Consider the following 27,997-nt stretch of genomic DNA (forward strand, 5'->3'; position numbering starts at 1 on the left):
TTATCCATTAACGTAAAGCTATGATATTTTAAATAATATAGTAGTAGCTTGAGCAGCGTGTAAAATATGAGATTGTAAGGACAATGCTTATTATTCGCGTCGAGCTTCGAGAATTTTTAATTTTCTTCTACTCGAAATATGAAGCTGCCAGATTACATGGCGTCATCTGTGCAAAATGGCAAGCATGTTGGATTTAAATTACGCTACTTTGGCAAGCAAAAGTGGCAGTAGCTTGAAACGGACACTTTGTTTCATCTCTTTCGTTATTAAACCATTTAAGTCGCTCTGTGTTATATTAAAAATGATTAACTATTTGGACCAATTGATATTTTTGTTCGCGACTATTTTATTCAGTTCACTGACAAATACTAGCAATAGATTAATGAATTATCTCGAAAACACTTATTACTACTGAAAGTGAAGAAAATTCAATATAAAAAAATTGATATTCTTTAAATATTAGAATAATACTAATGAAGATTTATAAAATAACATTTGACGAGTATTTAATACAAAAATTTTAATATTTTTGCAAGTTAGTTTAATTTTTAAATTGGATCGTTGGATTACGAATTAAACGAACAATAATAATAATTCACTGATTATTAATGATATTTATAGAATATTAAATTTATTTTAAAAATCGAAATTTATTTTGTGACACTGCAAATAAATTTTTTTTAATTGATCATTCTTATCACATGCCCTTTCATTGTTTGATTTCCAGCCACGGATGGGAGGGAGCAAATTGCATATTTCGCAACTTAGCGAAACATTGCACATCGATACCCATTCTGAACCAATACCGTAAGTTCCTTTCAAAAATTCTAAATATATATTTAAATCTTGATACTCAAAAATTTATTCGTTTTAGCCAGAGAAAGAAAATTTTGTTTTCCAAGAGAAATATTCTCATTATTAATATTGAACATACACATACGTAGATTTATATATTCCACAGTTCAAGAAAATTCAATCTATCGAAATTTCACGATCTATTTAATATTTGCATTAACTGTTTGAACAAAATGAATGAAAAAGGTCCTGAGCTTGGTCCTGATGTTAGTAATATTGCATGAATTCTCGGATTTCTTTTCTTCACATTTGACAATAGAATTACAAAATTGCATCCGTCTTTTGTACCATCGTAGCCTCAATACCTCAAGCGTGTCGCATTGTTTACTTTTCTGTAGAATATATTTCAACTTATTGTTATCACTTTATCTCTCTATCTGTTTCGTACAAACTAATTTAATGCACGGTCACATTTTATTTGAACCTCTTGCGCTGGAATGACGTGCCACGCACGTTGAGAGCATTTTCTCCCGAAACTGCAACATTTTCTCAGTTTTTAAGTATATTTAACCTAACCCAGGCGAAACAAAAATAACAAATTGATTACTTCTCAGTAATTTCTATCCAGTGATGCCATACCATACGAGTTCAAATAGAAAGCGACACGAATTATTTTATACGGCCGCTCGTTAAGGTCCGCAATCAGTTGCCAGCGCAAGTGGTCGAACAATATAATACGTCAAACGTTTGTACATCTGTTTCGACGCAGTCCACTTGTCAGATTCGACTGCGATCGAACGGAGCCGATGAAAACATATACCCGAGCGTCTCGATTATCCTTTCAGGTACCGAGCTCTCTACAATTATAGACCACAGAACGAAGACGAGCTCGAACTGAAGGAAGGCGACACGGTGTACGTAATGGAGAAATGCGACGACGGTTGGTACGTCGGTTCCAGTCAGAGGACCGGTTACTTCGGCACCTTCCCCGGAAATTACGTGGAACGATTGTGAGAAACGACAACGAGCCGTATGAAACCGCAGGTTACGTTTTACCAAAGCATTAAGAAATCGAATCGTTAACGTAGATAAGTCAAGTCATTTTGTTTCCGCACGTCGACGATAAAGCTCAACGAGACTCGGTGTCACTCACACACACGTCTTCCTATTCGTGAATTTTCATTATTAAGAAGAAGAAACAAACGTACATATAAGAGGATTGAAGAAAAACAGAAACCGAAAGAAAAGAAGGAGAAACATGCGAACGTATATCGTACGAGTACGTATTGTTAAGCAAAGAAGTGGCAAAGCTCATCGAAACGAACTTTATCGTCGAGATACAACCAAAAATTTCACGAGAAATGAAACTTAAAACGTGTAAGGCTTCATAAAACGTGTACGTAGTGTATAGTAACGTATAGTAATTTATTGCACGACGTTGGCGTGCGTCAGGCGGACGTTGCGAGGACATCGGAGCAGAAAATGAACACGACGCGATTTTATTAATACGACACAGTGAACTCTCTCTTAATCGGGGCTCAGTATGGGACCAGCCTCTGAATGGATGAAAGAATAGCCAATTAAAAACTTCTTATCTCATGATTTTCCTTTCAATCTTCTCAGGCAGGCAATTAAATTCAATCTTCTCGCAGCGTGTCGAATGGCGAGTCGCAGTGTTGGTGTGTTCATCGGTCTTCGATTTGAGGGATTTAAACGTGAAACTCGAACTCGAATTTCACCGAGTTACAATTTGTCTTTTGAATTCTATTCAAATTGAGAGTGTAACTTGCATCGATGTAACAAGGCAGGAGATTAATCCGATAGTATAATTCGACGTTCGTATCGTTCGTGTTAGCTTCGTGTGTATGAAATTTTGTTCTTCAAACATAATCTCCCCCGTTCGCATAGTCCAAATTTTCAAACTCCTCTCGAATCCCAAAAGAATATAAATTTAGAATGTGTAAATTTCAAAATTTTGAAAGTACAAATTTATAAATTCGTAAAGTTAGATTTCGTAAATTTCAAAGTTTTGAAGTACAAATTTATACATTCGTAAAGTTAGATATGGAAGTATCTTTCGATTTGAACAAATGTCTGGACGAAGTGGAGGATGTGTTTAATTAATCTCCTACAAATTCACGTTTCGCATTTCAAGTTTATGTTTAAACATAAACTCACAGGAATGCTCTGATTATTGGCGGCAAAATTAAAAATGAGGTTTCGACGTTTTTCTTGCAAATCTTCTTTAATCTCTTGCCACGCACGTCGAGAACTTTTTGCCCCAAATTTGCAACACTTTCTCAGTTTTAAGTATATTTAAATGTAACCCAGGCAAATGATAAGTTTATTACTTTTTAATCATTTCGATCCAGTGACGTCATATCGACGAGTTGTTGTATACAGTCACTCGTTATGGTCCGCGAACCAGTTGCCAGCGCGATGGGTTAACGTGGTCGTTCACTTCGACGATTAACAATATGTAAATTCAGACATGAAGGAAACGATTTGATATACGTCAACCTAATAGACGAACAGATATTTCATAAGCAATAGGAAATGTTTGGAGACAAATATTTCCAACGACAGAAACGCACGAACAATATTTGTTCGATATAATTGGCGACGAGTTTCGTTTCGCGATGGTTCGTTTCTCGAAGTTCACATGTTGCATCGGCGAAATCGTAATCGGAGGCTGGTCACGAAACAGAGCGAGAAAAGGAGGAGTTCGTTGCATCTTTATCGAGATCCGCGAGATCATCGATGAACTCTGTTATTCGTGCAATCGGTGAATGTATAAATAACGTGCAACTTTTTACGATCGTTACGAAGTGTATGCTCGACAAGAGCGAAACGAGAGGAGGTTTTCCGTCGAGCCTATTTCCGTGTAATTGTAAAACAGCCCTATCGAGAGGACTACCTGGTTTCACCAGCAACGAACGAAGTTATTCGTGTTAACCGTTTAATCGATCAAGCGGCAATCCTCTCGCACGAGTTTCATCCGTTTGCGAACGAACTGATGCTCGCAAGGTGAAGATGTATATTGGAATACGAGAAAAAAAAACTAATCTTGTACAGGAGTATAATTGTTGTGTCAAGGTATCGATGTAAGAAAGAAAAGATACTTGTCGATTATTAATTAAGGGACTCCAAAGAGGGTAGCCGATAAAAGCGTAAGTCGCTTTTAAATTATTAAAAGCAACCTGCGCTGTGCAAATATAACCCATTTGTCGTCAAAATCTTCGGTCGACGAAAGATTATGATATAACCACTATAATTATATAAACCAGTTACCATTATAATACTGGCTTGCTCGTTAATTATATCAGAAGTTAACCAACCGTAAGTCGCTTGTCATTAGAAATAAATTTTGTCGTACAATTATCCTTTTATTGTCGAAATATAAACAGTCGATGAAAGAGTCTAATCGTTATGATGTAATCGTTACAGTGTTACGACTAAATTATTGACCGTCGAGCTTGACAATGGAGGTGTGTACGGCACGAGTCATTTTTAAGGGGAAGTGACTTACATTGATCGGCTTCTGAACTTTACGGCTCCAGTTAACACGTTGACAACCTGCTAAGGCTTGCTCTGTGAAGAAAATTTCTTTTCGTTTCTTGAATATTCCCGAAAATAACGAAAATCGACGAAGCAGTTTGCCTCGGAGTTTCTTGAATTTTTGTCGTTTAACCGAGAGGAAATCGCAGAGCAAGTTTTGGAGGGTCGTTGTAAGAGGGGAGGCTTCAGCCTTCGAATCCGTAGCGGATTCGATCATCGTGAGAAAAGAATTTTTCGAACGTTTCGAAAGACGTCTGAATTTTCGAGAAGAAAACAATCTTACTCTCCAACGTGAAACATTTTCATGAAAGATGAATTCAGGATTGCGAAGGTGCGAAGCTTCGACCTTTAAAGCGAGCCCCGAGATTCGAAATTGCAACAAATTAAGTGTCGCCATTTTTTTTTCTTTTTTTGGAAAATGTTGGAAGCTTAGCGTACGTAAGTTTGTGTATTGTACAATATCACGAATGAAAATGGGGAACTGTATAAAGTGAAATTCGAAGATATGTGTGTAAGACTAGGTACTGATTGCCGCTTGATCAGACACGTACCGAGAAGCGTTTGCTTCGATGCTTCGAGGTTGTGTCTCTACGACTAGAAAATGTGTGCGCAGGATTACTGGGTTACGAGTGCACGAGGTTAAAAAAGAAAGATTCTGTTGAACCCCCTTCTATACCTTCGGTTGTACGCCATTTTTCTGTGACACGTACACGAATCAAGACGATCAGCTCATGCGGTGAGCAAGGAATTTCGCTAACGATGGATTCTCTGGATCAACGTGAAATTTTTGTTGGAAATGGAACTTTTGCTGTGAAATTTCTTACTACAAGTACATATCGCTGCGAATGATTTGCAATTCACTACAAAGTTATATACTTTTATTATATATGTTATATATATATATATATATATATATACTTTTTGGTATATTATATATCAAAATTTCCACTATTTTGCTACTTCAAATATTATTTTATATATATTTATTTTAAATATATTAATTTCAAATAAATTTATTTTACATATTAATATTAAATATATTTATTTTAAATAAATTTATCATAATATATTTATTTTAAATATATTTTTAAATGTATTGCAAATACGTATCATTGCAAAATTTCCCAAGTTATCGAATCGTTTTATTCTATTCATAGTGACGAAAGTATGCTGCTTCGAAGAGGGATCTAAGTTATTATTTAAACACAACAATCGACTTGTACTAAATTACTGAAACGTCATTTGTCGCGTCATTTCAGATATGATACGAAGAAAATACTTATTTGTACCGCTATACCGCAAATTTACTTCCTTTCAACAATCTTCGCTACCACCAGGAGTAGATTTCACGTTGATCTATAGAAAAGTCCCGCAAGTGTCACCACGTCGTTAACGAAACTGCAAATTCCCTGTCCTCGCGGCTGTATTTTCAATGAGTAGAACGTTAAAACGAACCAAAGATACAACGTCTCGAGCGACTCGATCTCGACGATCGATGCGAACCGAACGGCAGGGTTCTGTCTTGTTTCGACGACGTGCTCGCGACGAGAGAAGCGTATGTAAATGAGTAACTTCGGTAATTTTGGGTGAAGATTGTCCCGGGATCGTGAAGATTTTTCAGTCAACGAAGAATCGATGAATTCGAAAGAAAAAAAAAAAAAAAAGAAAAGAAAAGAAAGAAGAAAACCGAGAGTTGATTTTCAATATTCGAGGAAGACGAATTTCCTTCCGAGTTGTGTTTGTAGATAAATCAGCCGTGTTATTGTTACATTCGTGAGTATTCAAGAGTAAGCGATTTATAATTGAAAGTTTGCCTTCCCAAATTAATATTTTTGTAAAACATTATTTGTACCCAGAGTATACATATATACATATAAATGAATTATATAATGTATAGAAGATATATCTATATACATACATACGTATACATAGTTACAATAATATTATATATATATATACATAAAGAATGTAATTGTATAAGTAAATTAACGGCATAATTAATCGCGCACGTGTTAAGATGCACACACGTAATGTTCGCAACAAAAGAAAGAAAGAAAAAAAAAAGGGAAAAAAAACGAAAGAAAACGAGAGAAAAAAAAGGAAAAAAAGCGTATGAGTCGTGTTAGTCGTTGTAATTAATTAATTAATCGTAATTAAAGAGGATTCTTCGCCGATGTCATCACACAAAGTACGAGACTCTACGATTTTTCGAGAACGTTTCGCCATGACGTTACACGAGAGCCTACCACCTAAGTCTAGAAATAAAGAAACAAAGAAAAGAAGAGGGGAGAAAATTAAAAATACAAAAAAAAAAAAAAGGAAAAAAAAGAAAGAAAGAGGGGAAAGCTAAGGTGGATAGAAAGTTGGAAAGAAAACAGACAATACTACTTATTACTATTGTAATACTTCGTAGAACGAGAAGAGATAACCGAGTAAGTACGTAGCGAGGGCATTAATCCAACCAGTTGCGACTAATGGATCGTTTCAGTTGATCGATCGATCATCCGTTCACGGGTCAGCCGATCGTTTTCTGATCGGTGTTTGGTGGAAATGTTACAAATTTTCCACGCCCTTTCGTTGCTAAATTATCTGGAGTGATCGATTGTTATTCCAAATCTTTCTACATTGCACGTTCGGTTATTTTCAGTTTGTGAGTTTGTTTATTAGTGTGTGAATTCGTCAGAGAGTCGGACCTTTTTAAATAATTTATTTCCAGATCACTCTGGAGTGAAATAATCCTGCAGTTCGTTCTACCATTTTAATTTTAGTATCGTTGCATGTCGACGTACTTTGGCATTATGTTTATTTATTTTTCTCTCGTCACATTCATATAATAGATATTATTGCAAAGGGTTTCATCTCCGTCGAATCTCATCTCTGTTTCTCGTTATTGAAAAATTCTCGCTTCAAAATCAAACATCCCGTGGATGATTTTCAGAATTATAGACAGGAATCGAGTTAATCTTCGAAATTTCACAGGGATGAAAAGAATTTTAATTTCCCCTACAGTATTTATTTTTCTCAGTCTATTTTACAATCTATATTTTATCTTTTCGTTAGGAATCAAGCTACTCTGCATACAAAATTGCGCACGAGACATGAAAATTTTACATTTCGTATTTTTTTTTTTTTTGTATTTGTTACATTCAAATCCCTTCTTCCCCGAAGGGAGATGACGTCGTTTCGAAAGTTTAACTGCTAATTTTATTGCTTCGAGTGCAATCATTTGATAGTCTATTTACTTTGTTAAATTTATATATTTGTGAATCATTTCTTGAGAAGAGAAAGAGAAGAAAAGAATTATCAATCTATACACGTGCAAGGATGTATAGAATTTATATCGAATAATTTTATTTTTAATTCAAGGTAGCTTCCAACGTACTTACAAATTTCACTAAATAAAATTCAATTCGCGTCTGCGTTTTTCTGAAACGATTTCTCGCATATTTACGTAGTACATATCTTCCGTTATGTACATATCCCCGCAGCTACGATAATCTCAGGCGCGAACTCGAGGAAGAGAAAAAATATCCTAGGAAATAGGAAACGAATATGGAAGACGCGGATTTCTTCGATCGAATCGAATCTTCCGCGATTGTCGATCGCGATTTCCTCGCGAAAACGAGGAACCAGTTGTAGAGGCTTCCCGCGACGATGTGGAAGAGAACATGATAATATGGAATATCGAAGATCGAGTACGTTTTATCGTGGACTCCGTTTGATGACAATCCTTCGTTACGTGTTGACGATTCAAGAGATAACGGTGACTATTCGAAACGAAGAAGCTCGACGAAAAATAAACGAGTCGTAAATTTAAACGTAAATGTAACGGTATGATTAAGTTAGTGAAAATTGAGCGAAGAAGGACAGGATGTAAGTAGACTGTGGACGTTTACGTGTTTGTGCAATAAACGTACCGAACAGCAACCATTTATTGAATGCACGTAATATTCAACAATATATAGAGTCGCCTAATTTTTGATCGACCATGTTAAATTATTTCTAAACCATCTTTGTTATGTGAGAAAATGTTCCAGACAAAAGTTACATGGTACTGAGAGGTATTAGGTTGTTATAATTAATTTTTTTTATTCTACTTGCATCGTCTTCTGAGTTTCTGCGCTCTGTCGATCAGTGTTATGCTAGTAAGAGATTCATTTTTAAGCTAGTAATATTTTTTCAAATAAATACTCATACACGTGTGAAACACATTGGCATGCATGATTTCTTGTTTCAATTGTTGTGTTTCAAATTTTCTTGAAATTTTCTTTCATAGTTGCTCGAATGATAATAAACATAAAATATAAAAATTCAGGAAATAACAAAGTTAACTTTCTCGAATTCGAAAGAATATTGGTTGTTGAGTAATTGAAAGTTATGAAAACTATAGTTACATTATAGTTATTATATATTTTAGGTAATAACTATAGTTATTAGCTAAGAAATTTACAAACTTACGAAACTTAACAAAGCGAAACATTTATTATTACATTACACGAGATATCCTCTAAATAACATGCAATCTTTATTTGAAACACTTCTTCGTATGACAAATAGGTTTATGAAGAATTTAAAATTGTAGAATTAGGGCGACTCACTGTGTGTAATAATATAAATGTATGTATTTACTGGATGGAAGTAATCTCTGTTCAAGTTTCATTCTTTCAATTAGATTTATAAAGGTACGCTATTTGCATAAACGTCCGCAGTCTATATATAAGTGTTTGTTGTTAACATTTGATGAATTATTTCCATATACATGGTATATCATAATATTCTATCAAAGTTTTCGCTATTATTTATATACGTGTAGGAAGAAAAGGCTGAGAATAATTGGAAATATTATTTCATCAACAATTTCTGGATAGTATTGCGTATCGATACGAATTTATACGATTATAAGGATTCAGTTGTATGAATGATAATTCTATGATATACTTGCGACATGTACTGTGTATTATAAATTTTGAGTTCTTTTTCTTTTTTTTTTTTTTTCATTCGTTTCGTTTCAATGAAGGAATAATGTTGCGATCAATTAGTATAAAGTTGACAATATTAGTAAGAAAATTCGAGTTACCATCCAAGGTTCCATATTACCATTTTCCCTTCGGTATTTATTCTACAGTGTTAATCACTTGATTTCAATTTATTTTCGTTAGGTCTTTAATTCGCACTAATGATAATGTCACTGTGTATTGTATACTCGAAATTTAAATAAATTAAATTAGTCTGTTATCGAGGCTGTAATCCCGTTGAGTAAAATAATTCGTCCTATTTCGCATCCTCCGAATCGTTTATGTTGAATAACATATTATTAAAATAAGATATGAAAATATATTTGTATAATCACTGCAAAGTGGTAATTAATTTTAAATTAAACCGCTAATATTAGAACTACTAAAGTGGCCATGGATACTACCGATACATTTCAATTTTTTAGAAAAATTTTGCGAATTTATAACGGTGTATTTTTAGAAACAATTAAAATTTGAATCTTTAAATTGATCAAAGTATTATTGCAAAACAATTTTTATTCCAATCGAAAGACGAGAATACTCAGTTAAGATAATTTCAAAATTGATTAATTATTGGAATTGCACATGTTCGTGCGGCTATAAATTAAAATATTTCAATTCTGATATGACGAATTTGAATTTCGATATTTAATATATTGGAATAAAATATTGATAAGACTTACGAATTTTACACGGTGAATATAATTCGTTCTCAGCATTTAATGTCGTCTCATTCTTCGAATTCGGTTTATCACAAATATTTGTGACAAATACTCCCAAAACTTTCTTTCAGATGCAACATGCAATTTAAGTTCGCGATATACGATGCTTCCGATCGTACGAATCGTCGGACGAATCGAAAGTTTCGTTACTCTGGCAGGAACGGCAACATTTTCGTCTGAAAGCCGGCACGTTGCAGTAACGTTTCAAACTTGGTACAGAGCAGAATCGATTTTTGTCTCCCCAACAGCGAGATGGAAATTCGATGGCCCTGGTCACGTGTCCGGTGCAAGAACGTATTTCCGTTTTCACAGTTGGCCCGTCGCAGCCGTAGAACGATTCGTTTTCCGGTGGGATGCAACGAGCTATTCGCGATTGTACACCCTTCCCGTTGTTCTTCGAGCACTGTAAAAATGAAAATAATGCTCAGACATTGTTCGAAATTCAAAAATGAAATAAGAATAATTTATTACAATGTGTGATAATCTACGTAACATTAATATTATCTATTATTATTTATTATTATTATAATTATATAATATATTTATAATATTTAATATTTATATTATATAATATAAATATTAAATATTATAAATATATTTATTAAATTAAATTAAAAATATAATATAATATGATATTTATATTATATAATATAAATATTAAATATTTAAATAATAATATTTAATATTAAAAATATTAAAAATATTAAATATTATTATTTAAATATTTAATATTTATATTATATAATATATAATATTTATAATATATTAATTTATACAAAAATAATTGATAATAATAACGCCATTAAAATTAATTGAAAAATTGAAGAATCATTAAATTATGAGCTAGTTACTACTTAATTTATACAAAAATAATTGATAATAATAACGCCATCAAAATTAATTGAAAAATTGAAGAATCATTAAATTATGAGCTAGTTGATGCGTGAAAATGTACTGGATAAAATTTTTTTTAGATATATATCATTGACACGTGGAAATAAAGATCGTGATTTCTTACTGGGGACCAATCAGTAAAAATCCAACGTCCAGGACACTGAATCCTATTGCATTCTCTGGTTCTCACAGGCATGGGACTTGTTTTACATATTGACGGCTGTACCATCGTTCGGTACACTTCTAATTCGTTATTCCTGTTTACCTCTGTCCCATTAAACCCCGAATGAACGCAGTATAGTTGCCGCAATTGCATGCCAAACCTTCCACATGTAGTTGAACATGCTTCCCACGGACCAGGCAGCCATTTGAAAGTACAACTGCAATAAATCAAACGAACTTGTACACGACGTGTTCAGTAGATATTTCCATCAACAATTTGTTGCAGTATCATACGCATGATTTATATGGACATTTTAGCGAATTTTCGTTAAAAGAGTAAACATTTCCTAGAGACATATTGATGTATAAATTGTTTAAAATACTTTCAGCGTCGACATTCTGAGTTATATTTTATGCAACGGTTTTCAAATTAATGGAACTGATTTAAAAATTTAAGGGTAAACCTTCGCGGGACAAGAATCAAAATTCTCTGTTAGAAATTGGTAATTTTTTGATAGTTAACTAGTTTATATTCTAAATTTTCGTTCATTTGAAGCCTGTAATGAAATGTAGATCATCTAGATTTTTCAATATAATAAATCGTCAATTTTACTGTAAATTTGATACCTAAAAACGTTGCACTTTTCTATCTCTTGGCTCGGCTTGGTTGTCAATGGACATTTCCTTCGCGATACTATTCTTCCAGTTTTCTCGTCCTTGCAGACTATCATTTTTTGACGCGTTCCACCGCCACAGCTGACCGAACAAAAGCTCCAACCGCCGAATAACCATACGTATCTCTCCTTGGCGTTTCTTTCATCACGATTTAGAAAATATTGCAACGAAACTGAAGCCGTGATTCCTTGCTCCATTGTGTTTTCTGGCACCACCAGCTGCAGAAAATGAAATTCCCAATATTGGTGAAATGTAAAGAATCAATGGAAGTTTAAATGCTGAGAGAATAACAGTAGATATTATAAAATGAAAATTATTGTTATTATTATTATAAAATAAAACTGAAAAATTAGATTTGTTCGTTATATATTATTATTAGTTTTATTTATTTTAGATTGGTCGTATAAATAAGGAAACGCAGGGATAGTATTCTTGTGTTTATACTGTTCTTTCTTTTCATGCATGGATTTTACAAAATTAAAATTAATATATCTCTTAGTATACTAAGATACATTATACTTATACTAATATATTAATATATTATATTAGTAGTATATTATATTATATTATATTAGTATATTAGTATATTAATAATATACTAATGTACTAATATAATATATTAATATATTAATAATATATATTATAATCAATATTAATAGTATATTAAAATTAATATATCTTAGTATATTAATAATAACATATTAAGCTAATGTTTTTCCAACAAAAGTACTTCTCCTTTGAAACATACCAAAATTTGTCTGAAACATTTTTTCGAGTATGAATAGTTTAGGTTTAGAAGATAATTCCATATGTGTATATATATATATAAAGATTATATATAAGATATATATATAAAATAATTCCATATATATATATATAAAAATTACTTATATATAAGTTACTTATATTACATATATTATATACTATTTATATATATATATATATGTTAAAACTGCATATTTCTTACCAGAATTACGACATCTTCAAACGCAGAACCGTCTGCCTCAATGGAATACGTGTTGCTGCCGCGTTTCTGAACGCGAAAGGCAGCACCTTGAACGATCGTTAAGTCTCTCTTACGAAAAACTAAATTCTCCTGCACGTTCCGTCTCCTCCTACCATCCCCTATCACGATCGTTGAATTATCTGGATGAAAAAATGCAGATCCCGCTACTGTGATGTTCACGCGCAAATTGTGAGCCTCGCGCGGTATTATAGCAACGCGTGTTACTTCTGAACAAAATCAATTAACAATAAAAATTAATTGCAAGAATGGAGTAATCGTAATGATAAATAAACTCGATAAAACAAATTGACGATCGAGTGATGTTAATGAAATGTGAAAGTAATTGTAATAGTAAAATGAATGTTTGGCTGATGAGAAATTCTTGAAAAAGTTTTTACAATTATTTGTAGATATTAGGAAGGTGCGGATGAAAATATTGATCTTCTGGAAAATTAGAAACTTTAACGTAGCTCCCCGCAACATCACGCGTATTTGATTAAAATAATTTTTCGAACGTTATTCTCTCTAAGTTTGTAAGGATTATGGCTTCTGGAATGTGAAAATTCACAGAATGAAATTACGTAGAATGAAAAGAGATCTTTAATAAAATTGCATAGAGTGCACACGAAAGATATATAAAATATACAAAGCGCTTTCTATGTGTAACGTTTAGTAAGTGAAACAATTTTCTATCTAGGTTCTGTTTTTTATATAAATATATTTTATATAATTTTTATATAAATATATTTTATATAATTTTTATATAAATATATTTTATATAATTTATATATAAAATATTTGTTATATTTTAAATATAATTTATAATATTATAATATTATAATTTATAATATTTAAATATAATTTATAATATTGTAATATTATAATTTATAATATTTAAATATAATTTATAATATTATAATATTATAATTCATAATATTTAAATATAATTTAAAAATATAATTTTTTATTATATTTTATATAAACTTAATAATGATCAACAACAAAATTCTGATATTCTCATTACGTGGAAATTTTCTTGGATGTACGTGACTTGTGGCATATTTCTAGTTTCTGAGATCAAGACAGAACATCGAGTTCAAACTTCAAATAAACAATATTTCACGGCCACTACTAACAGACTATTAATTTTCACCGCGTTAAGATCGTTGAAGAAAATTGTCGCAAGTGCAGCTCGTCTCGCGGAGGATTCAAAGGAAAACGAAGACGAGAAGTTTCGTCTCTTGGGGTGGATTGGACCAGCAACTAACGGCAACTCTCTCGCCCATTTCTCTCCCTTTAAGCTAATTAGGGACGTTCCATCGCTCTCCGCTTGCCCGACTATCTGACTCTGGCGGAAACTTCATCGCCTACTTCTAATAACTCAATTTAAACGGTGACTGGACTGACCTCGTCGAAGCTTCCGCTGAAACTTGCTGATGACATTCTCGCAGCTCGAATTGTCACCGCCGCACACTCCGCAAACATCCAACGCTTTCTCCGATCCTAATACACGGTCGCATCCCATTTGACGGCACTCGCCCTGACAACAAAATTTCATTCGTTAGAATAGAGATGGTAGCGATTGAGGAGTCGAAGTTGGACTGTCAACCAGAGTTGTTAAAACAAAATTTCAGTCAAAGTAGCTTGGGAAAGTCGGCCAGAACGCACGTTTAAGGTCCATTTTACACTATCGATCAGTTTTATTACTACTTTGTTCGCTAGTAATGTGGTTAATGATCATTATAAAAAATCAAGCGTCCAACACGATGCAAATATATATACATATATAATTTATATATAATATAAGTAATATATTACTACTTATAATATTATAATTGTAATATATATAAGTATAGTATTACTACTTATAATATTATACTTATAATATATAATATATTATATATAGTATAATATTATACTTATAATATATAATACTAATACTAATATTATAAGTAGCAATATATTACTACTTATAATATATAATACTAATATTAATATTATAAGTAGTAATACATTACTACTTATAAGTATAATATTATACTTATAAGTAGTAATTACTACTTATAATATTATACTTATATATAAGTATAGTATTACTACTTATAATATTATACTTATATTATACTTATAATATATATAAGTATAGTATATATATATTACTACTTATAATATAATATTATAATATAATATAATACTTATAATATTATACTTATATACTATTACTACTTATAATATTATAACATATAATACTAATTCTAATATTATAAGTAAGTATTAATATTATAATATTATAAGTAGTAATACATTACTACTTATAATATATATAAGTATAGCATTACTACTTATAATATATATAAGTATATATTACTTAATTATAATATTACTTATATATAATATTATATTATAATATAATATAATATTAATATAATATAATATAATATAATATAATATAATATTACTTATATATAATATTATATTATATATAATATAAGTAATATTATATTATATATAATATAATATAATATATTTATATATATGTTAACGTATATATGTATATATATTTCATTTTCAGTTCTGTCGTGCACGCGATTCGGAAGTTCACCTTCGAGTTTGCAACTTTCGAGAATTGGGTCACAATTAGTTCGTACCACGAAGCAAAGATTCTTGCCTCGCAAAGTCTGATCAATATTGACAGATAGGCCCAGAGGAATCTTGGAAAATTTGTTCACTTCTCTCCAGAGACATAGCGTATTTAATGGAGCTAACGAGGAAATAACACAGTCTTGCTGGACTAACACTTGGGACAGTTTTAATTCAGCATCTAGTTAATCAAGGCCACAACGTCAATCAGTCTCGCAATTAGTTCGGTATTTGATTGAGTGAAAACCACAGCCTTCAATCAACGAGTCTTGATCAAAATGTACAAAAATATAAAAATGAATCGTTTCGTTCGATTTTGCAAATGACAATTCCCGAAATGTACTTTATCGTGCACGGTTATTATTACAGGTGAATCAATCGAATCAATACCCTTTCAGATATTTTCGATCGTTTCTTGCGTGACAAAATAAAAAAGAATAGAAATTGCGTCTGCTGAAATTATTCCGTGGCGAATTAAGCTCGAGTGTTGACCTGAAAAACGTTCAAGTGTTTTCACCGAAAATACCAAAACAGAACGTGCAACGATACTCGGGGGAGATACGTGGGTAGCTAAAAATGCATGAAAGTGCACGCGCGCCTGTCCTCTTCCTCCGGGGAATTTCGCCTATCGAAACTTTTCTCGGAACTCGCCATTGTGCCGACATTTGGATTCATTAAATTGCTAAATTATGAAATGGATATTCTCAAAGATCGGAGGTGAAATACACGAGATAAAAGTACATATCACGTTGCAGATGAAACTCTAGACAATAAATTGAACAAATTTGAATGACATTTACTTACAACAAGGTTACAATTAATTTCGCAATTATCTTTGCAACTTTTAAAAATCTTTCAACTGATTTATTATATTTCTATTGTTATTCAATTATTTATACTACTATTTATTATTATTATTATTATTATTATTATTATTATTGTTATACAATTTTTATTACTGTTAATATTATTTATATCATTATAATTATAATTACTATATTTTTATAAGTTCTTTTTCGGCAATTAAATATAATTTAATTTGACAGAAATTTAAGTTAAATTTAATTTAATTTAATAGAAATTATATATATAATATAAGTAATATATTACTACTTATAATATTATACTTATAATATATATAAGTATAGTATTACTACTTATAATATTATACTTATAATATATATAAGTATAATATTATAATTATAATATATAATACTAATACTAATATTATAAGTAGTAATATAATATATATATATATATATATATATATATATATATATAATTAATTTAATTTAATTTAAATTTCTATCGTGCCAAAATTAAAACAGTGTCATTAAAACGCGTCTCAAATGTTAACGGGGAGCAAGCTGTAATTATTCATAGTTGATCATCGAATCACCAGAATGGTTTCCAATAGACCGTATTATAATAACACAAATCTAATTCGCGATGCATTTGGCGATCTGTATGTTTGAACACGTTAAGGCACACAGGGATTTACATAATTGAAATACCGAGTATGCTGACGTTGATCCCGGCGAAGCGTACTTCGCGTTCTACGTATCACAAACATTTTCGAAGCACCAGCTTTCAACAGTGGGAATATATATGTATACATGTGCTTTATTCTCCAAAAGAGTTTGATTTTCACAAGAAAACGCGATATTACATCTATCATCGGATTTGGTAGAAGTGAAATAGATATTTTGAGGTATGTTCTTGCGTATCAAGGATGTAGGATTTATTCCGTTTAACTAGCGTAACCTGGAAATTTGTTGAACATCCGTGGAAATTAAATATTTAAATTTCAAAAAGCGAGAACTTTGAATTAATTTTGTTCATTATTGATTATTGTGAATTATTAGTTTCTTATCAATTTTTAAACAAACAGCCATCGCTTGGAACGTGGTGCATAACAGAGAAAGATTAATAGATAAAGAGTAATAATTCTACATTCGAAAATAAGTTAGAATCCTTTTATTCAAGGTCTCGTTTTTTTTTTTCAGAAAATCGAGTTTGAAAATTTGCTAAATTTGTTAAATTATGTCTGAATTCTACTTGAGAATTTTCATTCATCCCTCATCGAGCGTACGCGTTATTTGTCGTTCAATTCTCACACAACGAAATATTTTCAATTGTACGTACGTGAAACATTTCACATTACCTGTATACAAATATCTGTCGATCCGTAGGAGCATGGCGTGCCATCAATCAAATGCTTCCTAGTGTGAAATATCTCGCCTGTCTCTTTGCTTCTGCAGATCAATCGACATTTCAGAGTCGCCTGGTCGGATGCGTACGGTAACCAGGTCACGTCGTTGTTGGACCGAACTCTTTCGGGATGTAGAACGTTGCCGAGTTTCGCGCACTGTTGAGCTCTGAGATCAACGGAAGTTAAACACTTTGGCAAATCGCAAAGTCTGCAATCATCGGTCGGGCCTGAGCAGTATTTCCCGCCGTAAGCAGGCCTGTACGTCGAGAAATTAAGAAGAGAGGATCATTAATATTAATTATTTTATAAAGATTACAATTTTATATTGTATCAATAGTATGTTTCTTTTTTTACGAAGCTGCTTGACCAAAAATTTTCGTAGCAAATCGTGAAATTTGCTTCTTCTTCGTGCAAGCGAGTAAAAATAATTTGCACATTTCAACTTGAAACGTACTTACAGAAATTTATTATACTTATATTTTATAATTTATTATGTTATTATACAGACTCTTCAAAGAAATTAAAATTCATAGAAATCTATGGTAAGAATTAAAATACTTGGAAAGCAAAGTAAGGTGCAAGAAATCTACTTTTGGAATCGATTATAAAGATCTACCTAATACATCTAGATCCAACCCAGTAAATAAAGATCGTGATAAAATTGTTTCAAAAGCAAATTACTGTAGTGTTATAAATATTTTACATACTGTATATGTAACTTAAGAGATTGTGAATCGAGCAGTATAAATACTATCAAGTAATATAAATACACTAACAGAGGTTTGTTGCATTTTCGTGTTCGACACTGCACTCCGACTCCACAAGTTCTCGAACACTTGTCCCAGTCACTCCAAGCACTCCAATCTCCGTTTCTAGGTTTGTTCAGCATTATTCCAATATCGAAGCTTTTTCTGTTTGTCGACTGACATCGACCGTTTATACACCACTGAAATATTTGTATTATATACAACGTGCCCTATATTTACAATTGTCATTTGACTAAATTATGTTTAATACGTATGCTGCGTTATAATCGACAATATATTGGATTATATTTACGTCAGATTTATATCTAACACAATTACATTAAATCTGAATGCATCATATCCAATAACGACTATAACTATATAATTATAATAATTATTGATAATTAGGTATGATACAATCGTGTAATTATATTTGATTATTCGTACAATTATTGTAATTGATTTAAGAAACGATGCATTCACTTACAGACTAACTAGGTACTGTGCCAATTGTTTATTTCATTTTTATTGTATTAATTAACAATAGTACTGTGTCAAAGTACTATACTAGGTTTAGTTCATTTTCATTGTATTAATTAACAATAGTACTGTGTCAAAGTACTATACTAGAATTATGCTAGGTACTGTGTCAATTGTTTACTTCATTTACATTGTATTAATTAACAATAGTTAAACGTTTATCTACCTTTGAGTTACCACATAACGTGCCCTCTAAAGGTGGTCCCTTTTTCGTTTTGCATGTTTCAGAAACGTTACTGTTACCACACCACAAACGAGAGCACGGTTCCGCGACGTCGAAAGTTTTGCAATGTTCGTAACTAAATTCAAAATACATTTGTTACTACCATGGGAGTTAGCTTGTTAGTATAATGTTAATGAACAATTTGTAAATTATTGATCATTAGACTGTTCAATAGGAAACAAATTTTGTTACATAATTCTTGCGAAAATAATGCCAAATAAAGATTGCAGTTGTTATCTATTACGTAATCAATCAATTTCTGTTTGTTGTATTATGTTTTGTCCAATTTGCCTCTGTTTAACGAAAACCAAATTTTGTTACATAATTCCTATTAAAGTAATTGGAAAAAAGGATTGTTACGTGAATTAGCTTGTACTTGTATGTTACGTGATTGAGTGATAACAAGACTGCGGATTTTTATACATTTTTCTATTATTTCGAATGAGATTATTATCTGTGATGGAACCTAAAAAGAAATTCGTAATTATAACAAATACCATTAAATATTTTATATATATATATATATATTCTTGCATGCATCTCTGCATATTCAAATTTTTCATAAACACGTTGAAATTACACAATCCAGTGGTAACGTGACAAAAGATTTATTTTTACATCAACAGCGCAAAATGCGTTAATGGTACTCTTTTAGATTCCATTTAGTAGAAGTAGAATAAAAACAGTTTGAAAATATCTGTAAATGATAATGGGTGACGTACCCTTCACCAAATTCCATACGACACTGCTCGTCCATTGTGAACGTCTCGTGAACGGTGGTCCTCAGTTGACCGAAGCCATCGTTTTTCGGCTTATTCGACAAACAGGACCACCGTCTGCAAATACCTATTTTAGGAGTATGTAATTCCAAAAGATACACACTCGAATGAAACGAGAATCCTCACCTTACTCTCCGATGGAACTCCTTCTTCGAGCAAGCAGACCAATAAAAATGATGGAACGTTGCTGCGACCATCGGCGCCATTACGCTTCCTCGAGATCCCTCTTCCTTGCACGCGTTTCCGGTCGTTTCGTCCCCGTCGTGAGTCAGACCTAGGCTACGGGAAACACGTTTGTGTGTCGTCGAAACGCAGCGAGAAGTAGCTTTGGAATTTGAAAGTACCAATGCAGAACAACTTTTGTGCGTTACGTTACGCGTGTCCTAACGTCAAATATGACACGTTAGGATAAGTCGCCTAATGCCCATTTTTGAAAAATAAACGTAACTTCACAATCAACTGAATAATTTTGATAATTTCGAGACACAGTTATAAGCCAGAAAATAAATAAATAAATTTATCGTTTTACTGAAAATAAACGAATAAATGTTTCACCCTAAATAATTAATAATTACTCGATTGTAAATACCGTATATGTAATATACTATATATAGAGTATAATATAATATTAATATAATATATAAATAATATAAATATTATTATATATAATATTATATATATAGAGTGTAATGTAATATTAATATAATATATAAATAATATAAATATTATTATATATAATATTATATATATAGAGTATAATATAATATTAATATAATATATAAATAATATAAATATTATAATATATAATATTATATATATAATATATAAATAATATAAATATTATTATATATAATATTATATATATATATATATATAGATTCTATATACTATATATAGAGTCTATATATACTATATAGATTTTTATCTCAAGAAATAAGACAGATATACTAAACACGATATATCAATAAAGCAATTTTTTTTAATATACATACAAACACATTGAAACATTTCAGAAATATTTCATACGTGTTTCAGTACCAAAGTGTGCAGTATACTCACATATGCGCTACTTCGTGCGCGATAATAAAAGCGCTGGTCAAACCTTCGTCCCGATTTAAGGCACACGATCTCGCGGGATCGCATACACCTGACACAGGTGCGTAACCAGAGGGTCCACCGATATCTAATCTTGTCAGCCATACTGCAACATCGTAATTCGTATCCGCTGAGGACAACATCTTCCTGTTCCATTTGTTCACATTTTCGAGAGATCGTCTGGCATCGCCGCGACGGACCTGTGATAAAATGAACAATTCCCCTTAATAACTGGTAAATTTTACAAATACGTAATTCATAGGTGTACTTAGTTAAGTAATTAAGCAAGTGTATTTGTTAATATGTCATTAATGGTAACATTGATGTAATTATTAACATTTTACTCTTCAAAAGTCGTAGTAACAGTTTTTTAAACTGAAGAATTAGAAAAGTTAAACGTTAAATGAAAAGTGGAAGAAATATTGTTTACAATGGTTACAAATATTAACATTACGTAGCTAAAGTAAATTAGAATAAAATTCCCACGAAGTGAAATTTTCTTTGTAATACACAGTCTTTAATGATTAATAATTAATTATATAATATTGGAAATATATATCGTACATTTTCAAATAATAACTAAGAATGTTTCATTTTAATATTTGCATTTGATGAATTTTTTAACGAACGTCGCTTTGAAATATATTATTGCCGATATTATGGAACTTGTCACATTTCATGAAATGTATCGTTCAAACAGATTCACAAATTAAAAACTAATAAATAATAAATACTTGAAGTATTTAGAATGTAATTTCATAAGAAATTTTTATCATCGCTTACCATACCGTCCCTTTTCTCCGCGTATAAAATCATTCGTACGATCACCAGAATCATATTTGATTCAAGAGACGGGTCCATATAAATTGCACTGACCTAGAATTGAGATACGTCTCTACGTTGTATCAAAATATAACAGATAGTTGCGATTTTCTAGTTATTTATCTAGCCTGCGATAGATACGTAGTATTACTTACGATGTTTAAGAGAGCCATGATATATTGTTGCACTCGAATTCCGTGGAAATCTATCACGGAATAATCAGCGGCTATCCCAATCTCTAGCCATCGTGGCGGCGATCCCTTAGCAGTTGGTCTTTTCTCTAGAAATGCACTAACAAATTTATTCCCGGCGAAAGTGGAAAAGTTGTTCAACGTCGATAATTTAAACAAACGATTTCGTCCGAAATGTCTGCGAGATAATTTACATTTTTTCAGGGTTTCGTGCTTCAGAATAGTATTCAGTATTTTATTAATTTCTCAATCGTGTTATACGTTAGAAGTAGGAATTAATAATTTATTGTTACAATAATTTATTATTAATTCCTATTACATTCTTTGTTGTATAAAGAAATATTTATCTTACTTGAAGATCTAGCCCTTTGCCATTTAGGGCCGGAGAAGTATCCAAGCTCCTCAGAATTCATCTCGATTGATAATTCTTTCACTATCGTATCGTTATACTCCGTGGATACCTCGTCCTTTTCATCGTAAAAAATCAATTTCTCAGCCTCTGGGTACTCTACGTCAAAGACATCACCGGAGAGATTATAAAATCCCTGAACGTCGTGATTTACAGAATCGCTGGATCGTTTGAACCGTTTAGTCTTTCCGTTGCTCTTTCCAGTCCCAAATTTCCTCGATTTTTCTGTAATTTTATTTCATCTGTCTTCTACTTACGTTTATATTTACAATTTTCATTCATTTTTTACTTAATTAAATCCTATCAAGATAATGTCTCTCAAATAAATTAACGATCCTTTTTATTTTTTCTCAGTAAGAGAAAAGAAAATGTGTGTTAACAGACCACGGATGTTTATGCAATTTTATAATCGAATAAAGTGAAACGTAGAAAATTATTTCTTCCATTAACTGCAACAAGAAATATTGTTTTTGTACAATTAATTATATTACACGTATTTTGACAAATTTTTCCAAATGCTTAGAAATGCACAATCTACTAATTGTTTTTTATTCTTTCCCCGATAGCCTCGTGACAATCATTTTGAATGCCCTTTGATTTCGAAACAGTAGCTAATAAAAAAATTGCTGGCTCACGGAAAAAGTCAACAAAGATCGATCGAACGAACTTGTTTAAATATTAGACATACGGTCAAAGTAATAGCTTCGGCAGTGTTTCATTTTTGTAAGGGAGCTTTCAAATTTCAATTTGAAAGAAAACCGTTACCATGGCGCTATCGATTTTTCATCTATATTTCAACCGAGTTTTAAATATTTACATTGCGTTCCCCGACACGTGACATCAACGTTAAATCCTTGAATTTCGATATACCAACATCATGCAACCTTCGACGATCGGGGATTCAATTGACAGACCAAATAATTAGTTTATAAACTGAAAGTTTCCCGGTGCAATAAATTTTATCGAAACTTGGCCTGAGTTTTAAAGTCGCGACCGTGTAGAGTGTTACATAATTCCATTTCACTTCAGTTTTCCAGATTTCAAGCAATTTATGAAACTGAAATTCATTGAACATTAAACATTAAACGTTAAAGACTCCTCGTGTAATATTACTGGCCATTTAATGTAGAAGTTATCAATAGCTACTTCGTTCCCGTATTTTTAACCAGTCGTATTTAGATTTAGTTGGTGATAATTTTAATTTCTGATAGGCTTGTGCATTATTTGACTGTAATATTTGAAAAATAATTATTTACGTAGTATATTATCTTACTTTGTTCGATAATTCATGCGATAATTAATTATTTTATTTGAACAAGGAAATGATATTTTTTTGAATTATTTTACTATTTTATCGTGTTATGAATATTACATATACTTCTGCGTTTTAAAATTCTCTATAAATATATAAAAATCCTATAAATCTCTATAAATATATAAAAGAGTTTCACTAGTCTGTATAAAAGCATTGTTACATTTATATTTATAATATTAATAATTTTATATATTATATATATATAATGTATATATAATATAATAATTACTGTATTAAATTACTCTTTAAATAAAATCATTGGGCTTATAAATGACTGCAATAGTCGTACGTCATATTAAATTTTCAGTCAGAAAGTACTTACTAAAATTTATTTAATTCAATAATCCTCCGTAATGGTAACAGAATTAAATTAAATGGAACATTTTTAAATTAAATACTTTAATTTTATATTATCGTGTAATAGGTACGACATCAACCGACGACGATATTAATCAAGTATCACGTCAGAATAAAAAAAGCAGTAGCAATGAAACATGACAAAGGACAAATTTTAAATCAGAAGGAATTACCAGAGAACTATCTATTGACTAGAAATAAAAAAAAATATCTTTAATTATATCATATAATAATAACTATTATTATATATTATTATATAATATAATATCTATTATTATATTATAATATATTTATCATATACCTATACCAGAAATTTAAAAAAAAAAGAATCATCCTCACTTGTCCGTGCAGGATTTTCCGGAGTCACAGAGACAAAATTCGAGTACTCCCTAGCCGACCACCACCGTTTATCTCTCGGCTGGAACATCACGTGCTGGCCATTCGTCAGCGGCTGCACGAGAAACGATCTCTGATCGATCAACATCAGCGCGTACAATTCTTCCCTGCACAGCGTCACCACCGCGAACGAATTCTCATCCCCTCTCAAGCCACCCTGCCGAAGATCACAATCCACCATACCGTTGTATTCAACGAATTTCGTTTCGCCGCCGCGGTGCACCCAATTCACCGTGAAGTTCGACGACAGTGTCAATCGATCGTTCGCCACGGTCCTCAAAGTCCAATTGTTGATCCCGAGGGATATCAGTTGCTCTTCGAGGTGTTCGAGCGAAGACGTACCTCGGTCGTGGGCCGATCGTTTGTTGCGCGCGTTTTCACTCGTGATCACTCGGGGGTAAACGATCTCGTACTCGTGCAAACTGTGCAGAAACTCGCCCATTCTCGATTTGGTGGCGACGGTGCCGAGCAGCCACGCGGCGAGGAGAAAACTGGGGAGTTTCGACTGCTTCGCCATGGCCGGGCGCGGGCTTTGATGAAATTTCAATTGGACGTTCCGGAACTCGCGCTCTGGGACTCGAGCAACATGCTTGCTCAATGGCAGATGCAGTTACTGGGTGATAAAGGAAGGAAATTTCGAAGAGTCGATATTCTGGTCTCGTTTCAAGTCCGTGCCAACCGCTCGTCAATCCGTAAACGCGTTTTACGTCACGGTGTCATGTCGGCGTGGACGTTGCTGGTATCCTTGAAACACAATGTTTGAAACGGTTTTTGTGGTTTGTTGCAGTTGCGTACACCACCGTGCATAAATACAGTCGGACACCTGGTGCAATTCCGTTGAAAGCTTGATATCGACGAACGTGTTCTATTATGAATTTTCTGCACTTTCAGGTTTTAAAATTTCACTTTGTAGCCCTGGAGCTCTATCGAAATATTCTACATATAAATCATTACAATTGAGGTCGTAATAATTAAATTGTACCGTCAGCGCTAATTTTGTTAACTAATGCTTCGTAAAATCTGTATAAAAAATCTTTAATAACGTTGTTAGAAATACGTAATCGTTTTTAAAGTTTCAACGATGAACAGAGATGTCTATAGTCACTTTGTCGAGTCGTCAATTATCTGATCGTTACATTTATTTATTCTTCTCATCTGTTAACTGTACATGTTAAAATTAAATCTAAATTGTATATATTCCAATAATTTAGAAGTGTCCAGATACTCATGCACGATAGTGTAGGCGTAACAACAATGAATCTTGTGGGATTCAATATACAGCATGAATCAAAAGTGAGTGTACGCTAATTTATAAATATTTAAAAAACGTCCAGAAAATTCGAGTTGTCATAGTGTACACTTATGATTTATTTATTTATTTATGTGTATATTTGTAAAATATTCTCAAATTTTGATATATCCTATAGTTTATATGCTTAAGCTGTACACTTTATAAAGTTGTACATTTTAATTTATATTTCATACTTGAAAACTTTTTTTAGTCTGAGCAATAATTTTTATTAAATTAAATTTTATTTGTTACAAGGACCTTATTATAAATATGTGACACGGGATATTCATGTATGAATTTCATTGTGCTGCATAATGAAGAATATTTAATTTCGTAAAAATTTAATACGCAGAATAAAATTCGAAGATTAAATGGGAAATATTTTCAACAATTTCTGAAGTTGTGAAATTTAATATTCGCGAGTATTTAGTTTCATTGTATACGTTCTTCACTATCCAATAAACATAAACCTAAACGGAAATATTAATATACATTTTGAAATCTATTTTCTCGTATGGAAAAATATTATTTCATATTTTTCTGTCTTATCTCTATTTGTTGGTTGTGTTACCAGTTATAGAACACTCTGCGTACAAAGTAAATCACGCACAGCTGAATCAGCTTCGAACAAATCTGCAAGTAATAACTAATAGCTAAAACTGTTTCTGTTAATATTTGTTTCAATTTTCCCGTTACTTGTGTTTCTCAAAATTTCAATAATCCAATTATTTCAACTTGAGAAAATCGCATAAAATTACCTCGTAAAGCAGAAAACGATTTCACAAAGGGGCATCTTCATTTTCCAATTATCCTCAATCAATTTCTTTTCTGATTACACGACTCTGACTCGCAGTACTATCTTAAATGACTTTATAAAACACAAACCAACATCGTGAAAGAATATTTTTCTTCCAACTATCCGACGAATTTCTCTTGATCGCAGTACACGAAACTGTCTCGCTGAATTGGAAATTCGATTTTTCCAAATTTATTCAATTCCTTCCAGTATCTTTCAATCGCCATTTAAGCGAAACTGCCTCGCTAAAGTCGAACGTTTTTTCAGTTTCTTCCTTCTTTCTTTTTTTTTTTTTTTTTTTCTTGACTTTCCTTTCAATCCCTCAATCGCCGTTCAAGTTCACAAAACTATCTCGCTGGCGGCTCAACTCGATTACATCACAACCACTTATATACGGCAACAAACTCGTCGGCGGTAACTAACAGCAATTAACGATACACGCGAGTAAAACGGCCGGGCATGTAGCGAACGATCGCGAGAGGAGCGGAATAAAAGTGGAGCGAGCGATAACAGCGATTAGGCGACAATCGCACGCCTCGCCGAGCGATTTAGACAAGCGATTTCTCCAGCGAACTTCCCGCTCTCACCAACCATCCTTCACAACTTGAAAATGCGCGCCAATTTTTCGAACAAGCGCCAAGATAACACTCTGCAGCAATCGGTTCGAAATCTTAGATCGATCGAACACGAATATTTCGAGCAGAACGTTTTAATGAAAAACTTCAACACTTTCCACTGAAACAATCCACCATCAGAGAAAAGTAAAGCGCGATAGATCTTAAATCAGTCTGGATGAAACGTTTCTTAAAAAAAAAAAGAAGAAAAAAAAATTGAACGTTTCGGATGACTATAACTAATATAAATATTCCGGATGACCGACTGTAATAATTCGAACGCTTAAGTAAAAAAATGAAACGTAACGATCCAGGATCTCTAGGATTAATCGAACGTGATATTTTGGCAACGAAATGTTCGAAAGAGAGAAGAGTGTCGTAAAAATTTGAACCGAAAGTCTCTTTACTGAAACTCGGAGACGTGATGGTTCTGGACGGGATCGTTTCGACGAAAAAGCGAAGTGAACGCGAAGCGAACGAGCGTCGTGCTACAACTGGCAGCCACATGGACGAAAGAACGCGGTGAGCTCGAAAGGCTCGAAAGCACTTTGAGTGCAACGCGAAGAGCGAATTGTGCGTAAGTGTACGCGCGAACCCGACGCTGGATAAAGCACCGAGCCCGCTTGCCGCCCACTGAAGTTCTAATAATGGCAGCTTTATGTGCAATCACCGAGAAACGAGGATGCTGGCCAAATGCAAACGCATTGTTCGACCCGCGCGCGACCGCCCGACTTCAACAAGGTC

The 27,997-nt window shown here is 32.4% G+C and overlaps 2 protein-coding genes across 16 annotated transcripts in view; one reads left to right on the forward strand and one right to left on the reverse strand.

Moving 5' to 3' along the window:
- Positions 1 to 3,120, forward strand: part of LOC122533697 — a 189,994-nt gene extending 186,874 nt beyond the window's left edge. For all 12 annotated transcript variants that reach the window (XM_043663662.1, XM_043663667.1, XM_043663669.1 and 9 more), the window contains 2 exons: positions 728 to 807; positions 1,641 to 3,120. In XM_043663662.1, coding sequence (XP_043519597.1) covers positions 728 to 807; positions 1,641 to 1,809 — 249 coding nt within the window. In that variant the 3' untranslated portion in view covers positions 1,810 to 3,120. The remainder of the gene's footprint in view (positions 1 to 727; positions 808 to 1,640) is intronic.
- Positions 119 to 27,997, reverse strand: LOC122533700 (A disintegrin and metalloproteinase with thrombospondin motifs 3-like). Of its 4 annotated transcripts, none has more exons than XM_043663680.1 (19): positions 26,602 to 27,991; positions 24,496 to 25,296; positions 22,428 to 22,709; positions 22,040 to 22,164; positions 21,846 to 21,938; positions 21,027 to 21,262; positions 20,094 to 20,246; positions 19,911 to 20,024; positions 19,132 to 19,264; positions 18,456 to 18,625; positions 17,632 to 17,935; positions 14,235 to 14,367; positions 12,789 to 12,946; positions 11,774 to 12,039; positions 11,109 to 11,364; positions 10,164 to 10,493; positions 4,064 to 4,073; positions 2,211 to 2,217; positions 119 to 130 (listed from the first exon to the last, which is right to left on the reverse strand). In XM_043663680.1, the coding sequence occupies exons 2-16, from the start codon at positions 25,067 to 25,069 to the stop codon at positions 10,176 to 10,178; spliced, it is 3,315 nt and encodes a 1,104-aa protein (XP_043519615.1). In that variant the 5' UTR covers positions 25,070 to 25,296; positions 26,602 to 27,991; the 3' UTR covers positions 119 to 130; positions 2,211 to 2,217; positions 4,064 to 4,073; positions 10,164 to 10,175. The 4 variants fall into 4 exon arrangements, with proteins under 4 accessions (XP_043519615.1, XP_043519614.1, XP_043519613.1 ...); XM_043663679.1 differs by having other exon boundaries at positions 12,789 to 12,967; XM_043663678.1 differs by having other exon boundaries at positions 12,789 to 13,054; positions 26,602 to 27,990.

The sequence above is a fragment of the Frieseomelitta varia genome, unplaced genomic scaffold, assembly GCF_011392965.1.
Source record: "Frieseomelitta varia isolate USP_RPSP 00005682 unplaced genomic scaffold, Fvar_1.2 scaffold_545, whole genome shotgun sequence".
Classification (NCBI taxonomy): Eukaryota; Metazoa; Arthropoda; class Insecta; order Hymenoptera; family Apidae; genus Frieseomelitta; species Frieseomelitta varia.